General features: G+C 41.8%; 1 protein-coding gene across 2 annotated transcripts in view; it reads right to left on the bottom strand.

Moving 5' to 3' along the window:
* The window catches only part of LOC118329225 (protein FAM13A-like), a 28877-nt gene extending 23772 nt beyond the window's left edge, over positions 1-5105 (bottom strand). The window contains exons 1-6 of one of the 2 annotated variants that reach the window (XM_035663257.1): positions 4845-5105; positions 4168-4369; positions 3791-4006; positions 2747-2927; positions 665-839; positions 63-184 (exon numbers count right to left, since the gene is read on the bottom strand). In XM_035663257.1, coding sequence (XP_035519150.1) covers positions 63-184; positions 665-839; positions 2747-2927; positions 3791-4006; positions 4168-4369; positions 4845-4874 — 926 coding nt within the window. In that variant the 5' untranslated portion in view covers positions 4875-5105. The remainder of the gene's footprint in view (positions 1-62; positions 185-664; positions 840-2746; positions 2928-3790; positions 4007-4167; positions 4370-4844) is intronic. The other variant, XM_035663256.1, reaches the window with a different exon arrangement.
* Between the last annotated feature and the right edge of the window lie 370 nt (positions 5106-5475).

Raw genomic sequence — 5475 nt, 5'->3', positions numbered from 1 at the left:
TCTATCTATCTATCTATCTTGTGCAGTTCCAAAGATACTGATACTAGGGTTGTTGACAGTACCTGTTGAGTTGAGATTGCATCCGTATTGTTTGGTTAAAAGGACTGGTCGATGAGACTGAGGTGGTCTCTCCCTCCAACCTCTCCACTCTACTCTGCTCCGAGTGACGGCTGCTGGGCCGGACCTACCAATGAAAACAAGACTGAACACACACACACACCACTCTACAGAAATAACAAAACCTCAAAGCATTTTTTTTACATAACATTACAACAGGGTTTTTAAGTTCCTTTTTTAATACCACATTTAATCAAATTTAACACTGTTAGCCGTAGCAACAGTGTTTGCTAAAGGTTTGATGGCACTGACTGAAACTCTAATGCCTCCTGCATGCACAATCCACTGTTGCAATAATCCCACTTTTAGTTTAAAGGTTAAAAAAAATTAAAAAATAAAATATTCAAGACCTTTGTAAATTGCTGCGATATTAATGTGATCAAAAAGTGTGAAAAGACCAGTGATGGAGGTATTATTCAGATCCTTTATCTATGTAAAAGTGCCAATAGAACCAAAAAAAACCTCTGTTACAAGTAAAAGCCATAGATTTAAAAATTCAATTATGTAACAATTCCTGTGAAAGAGAGGCAAAAAAACCATGGTTCACCTCAAAGTGTGAAAGAGCAGAGAGGGTAGGAGGAGGAGGTGAGGAGGAGGCGATCGAGGAATTCTCTGCTTCCCGGGCGGGGATTGGAAGGAGAACCTTCTGATGCCTGAGAAGATGGAGCAACAGGCCATTACACACACTCTGCTCCTCCAGCATCCGGGGTCCTGCTGGAACACTGCATAAAGAAGAGATAGGAAACAACAACACAATGTCACATTTATTATGTACTGTGTTAAGTGTTGTAACAAACAAAAACTAAAAGGGATCCATCTAGTGGAAGGGCACATGAGAGCAGTGAACTGAGATGAACCGGTCAGACTGCATAAGATGAATAAAAACCTAACTATTACATTTCTCACTGACAAAAATAAACAGCCAGGCAGTAAACATCTTGTAAAGCTCCATGTTGACACTGACAGCTTTTAAATTATGTGTAACTTCTGGTCCTAACATTCACAATACAGAGGTATGGGTCACCCCCAACCAAAATAGTCTTCACATGTTTCCCTAGAAGCAGCTATTAGTTCTCAATACGCCATGCTGTTGTTGACCTCATCCGTTCTGGGTTTTTTTTTAGGTGTTATCCGATGTATAGAAGGTAGGTTAAGGTTAACATAGCATACACGCGGGGAAGAGAATGCGAAATATTTGTGTATTAATAGATGTGTGTTTACATGGCAGGCAGGTCAATCGAAGTGACAAGACAGGAGCAGCCACATGGAGTCCATAACAGACACATATGAGAGCAACAAGCTGTTTAGCATGAGGCTTGGGTGACAAATATGCATGGGGGTGCCAAAGAAACTGTCACACATGCTGCATGGCAAGAACATGTGTTACACTGTCTGCCATACCAAGTCATTTAATCTTAAATTGATATTAAAGCAATAGCAATATTATTCAAGTCCCCTTACACGCAAAACTAGGCTTTTCTTCTTGTTCCTACAGAGGCATGTTTGAGCTTTTTACGGAAAAACATATCAGGCACAAGTTATTGTCCCAGGACGTTCACAGTTTGTATATATGTCTTAATACAACTCTGTAGGGAATCTTTAAAATCTTGGAACAAGTAAAAAAACAACATCTATGTAGTTAAAAGTTAGCATTTTGGGATAAATAGTAGCTTTGTTCAGCTGGACATTTTTTGCAGCATGTATCTCTCATTCATTTAAACCATTATACCATTCCTTTCTTCCTCTGTTGCTGCACAGGACATTCCCCAACTCTCTGTAGCTACCGCCATCCAAACCCACCCCCAACTTTTTCCAAGACTCTGCTGCCAACTCCACACCCCCCCTACCCAACTCTTCTTCCCTCGGCTATAATCATCTGACATTTTCCCCTCATATGCTGAACTTTATGGCGTGACCAACTGCACATTCCACTGACATGCCGTTAACTTTCGGAGAGAAAACAGGGGTGACATAGTTGAGACTGGGAGATGAAGGGATGGGGGAACAGTTGAAAGGGTGTTGACTGAATATAATAAGTCTTTTCCACGCTGAACACAAGTCTAATTGTATGTGTGCCCCCCCCAGAGATTGTGTTTGTTTACAGTAATGGTTGAGTTCTGTAAACAGGACGCAGAGAAGCAACTGACAAAATCCTGCTGACCTGTTATATCTGCTGTCTTTTTGTATACCATGCTTTGCATTATCAACCACAACCCACACCCATTTCCTTGGTGAAAAACCCGACTCCACCCTAAATCAGTGGTGGAGCTGTGGAAAAAGAGCAGACGCACAACCACTGTTGATGAATTGGGGCAGGCAAGTAGTAGGTTGCTTTCATGACTAACAGACAGAAGTGGGGTGGTGTTCCACATCTGGACCTGACATGCTTAAGAGACCATAACCCTTCACTTGCAGTAATTATAAAGGGAACATTTGTTGAACTAGATTGTTTTTTGATTATACTATACTAGAAATCCCAAGGAATATCCCTCCTTAAAACTACAGTGTGAAAAACAACATTTTATAATGTATACAGGAGAACAGTCGCTGAACTATCTGCTGGAGGCACTTTGTGTTCCAGTACAGGTCTGGAGAGGATTTGAATGTGGCATTAACAACAGCAACTTACTGGAATATACAAGGCCCAAAGATGGTTGCCAGATTTTCCACAGGCATGTGATTTGATTGGCTGTGAGCAGCCACTCTAGACAGGAAGTGGATGAGGTAAGAGAAAATAATGAGGTTGTCATCAGGGAGGTGGCAAAGGTTTTCTCTCAGAGACTGGTTCATCTCTGCCTCATCTGCATATCCTAAATAAAAGCAAAAACATCCAAACAGTATTTATTTACATTGCACTTCAACCACTAGTCTTTGGTATTTATACAGTATACAACTGGCCTCAGATTTGTATTAGCTGGCTGTGTTAACCTACTGGACACAACACTTGCACTTAAACATAGCATTGCATTTGAGAACCCTACAAGAGTAATACAAGAGTGCCAAACCCCATCATAAACAATTATCATACATATATAAAACAACAAAGTATCAACAAATAATTAATTTTAAGACCCTTTAAGATGGACTTTTGTATGCAGTTGCTGCATTATATTGAGTAAATAATTTATTAGTTACATAAAGCACAATCATTAGATTAAGTAATACTTAATCTAGGTAGGTCAACAATGTTATACAACAATATAACACATCTATCTCCAGAGTGTTCACCTTTTGTGTCTACACCTACATTATTATTGATTTATTTAATTTACTGCAGTTATTCAGATTTTCTTTTGCTGGACAGCTTATTAGATTTTTTTTGCTGAAATACAAAAATCCACTTGTATTACCAATGAATATATATATATATATATATATATTATATATATATATATAAAACCTCTTGCTAAGGGAAATTTCAGTCCACCAGGCACCTAGTCCACTTAAAACTGATTAGTTTCCCCACTCTGTCACTCCCCTGTCTCAGCAGTTTAATGTCTGTACTGTAACTCAAATAAAGTCCAGAGGTACAGTGACATATTGATTAAGCTCAGCAGTGCCTTGCTCAAATCTAAAGAACAATAACATCACTCATTTACTTTTACAATTATACTGTAAAAAAGTGAATGAAATTTGTTCCCATCACTGTCAGTCCAATGTGATTTCCTAGTACCTGTGAGGCTCAGAACCAGCTGTCTACGCTGGGGTTCGGGAACTATAGGGGTGGGAAGCTCCCGAAGGAAGAGCTTGAGGAGCGAGGCCACAGTGGGGACGTCTTGCTCACCCCACTGAGCAAGGTCCACCCTCTCTCCACAGTCCCACCGCTGCCTCAGCTGCCTGGTTCGCACCACTGAGCCACACAGACGGAACAGACCTCTGTGCTGAATTCCTGTGATAAAGAAACCAGTAGATTCAGTCGGTGCACATACAGGTTTGAGTATTGTTTTGCGCTGAGAGAGCGACAGAAAGAAAGAGGGCGGTTGGGGGAAGGAAGGAGAGACGCATGGGATAAAAATGAAGGAAAGAATAGCAGAGGAGTGTTTATATTACCGTTCTTATCCAGGAACTCCACCATGTCTCTTAGCACAAGGGGTACTCCACAGACCATCTGCCCGTCCTCCCTCAGTGTTTCCAAGGCAACACCAAACACACACCTGTTGCCCTGTTCAGCCTCTGAGACCAGGGTGGGAGCAGTGGGCTCTGGGCTGACCTTAGCACCGGGTCTCAGGATTCTCACTGAAGTCGGATCGCTCTGCATGGAAAGATGACAAACAAATCACACTGTGCCATCAGTAACTCATGATAGTGACATTCCTGGGTACCAGAGGAGTTTTAGAAAAGCGGTGATCATCCCCAACCCTTGTGTTATGAACTTATAAGGTATCTACAGGTGTCCACAATTGAGGATTATTGACGATTATACACTCAATGGCATATTTCCGCAATAAAACAAGACGTCCAGGAAATTAATATACAGTTAACTAGTAAAGGAAACATGTGGCTAACGTAATAGTCCCTAAACAAAGCATGTTTTTCATGTGATAACTGTTGTGTCTGCGTCTGCTGTGAAGTTACTTGAGGATAAAACTGTGAAAGGAAGTGCTCTGCCCCCTCATACCTAATATAGCAGGTATAAAGCTGTCCTACAAAGTGTTATCGATTGGCACGAAAACACTGAACAATGTTATAACACGATAGCCGCTGATGCCGCCCGCAGCTCAACTTACACAGAGTGATACTGAAGCGCTGGCTCCCATTTTTCAGCTCAGCGGACCGGGACAGCTCTCCATTTTTAAACTGTAGACGTATTATTGTTCCCTCCTCGACATGATGCTTCACTCTCGGAAATTATCGGAAAGTCCGACGCACAAGGAGCAACCGCCGTCGCCCTCACATCTCAACGTGAAGAGAAAAACACTGTTGTTAAAAATGGAGCAGGTTTTAGCTCACTTTTCCACCGTTAACGTTAGCTGCCTGGAAAATTGTTTATGTTGCTAGTCACGTGACACGCTGGTAACCATAGTGATCCGTGGTCGGGTTGCCAGGAGAAGGAGAAGGAGAAGCAGGCTGGGTCTGGATGCTCAGGCGTATGGCGACTGACTTTATTTGTAGTATGTCTATAGTATGGAAGCGGTTCGTGTCCTTCCCCCAGGAAGCCGTTTGATAGTTTACCTCTTAGAGGAGCTTACGTGGGAAAGAATATTGTCAGGTGGAGGTGTTTTTCATGCGAGTGTACCCTGTTATTGCTGGAGACTGCAGTCTGCGGCGCTGCTAACAAACATGGCCGCAAGGCTCTATTTATTGTTGACTTGGGATTTAACTCCAAACTTCATGATGAAAACGTTACAAACCATGACA

Source organism: Morone saxatilis, unplaced genomic scaffold, assembly GCF_004916995.1.
Source record: "Morone saxatilis isolate NCDOM2014 unplaced genomic scaffold, NCSU_SB_2.0 Contig19, whole genome shotgun sequence".
NCBI lineage: Eukaryota > Metazoa > Chordata > Actinopteri > Moronidae > Morone > Morone saxatilis.
Note: the sequence above shows the minus strand (reverse complement) of the source record. Positions and strands in the feature narration are given on the sequence as shown.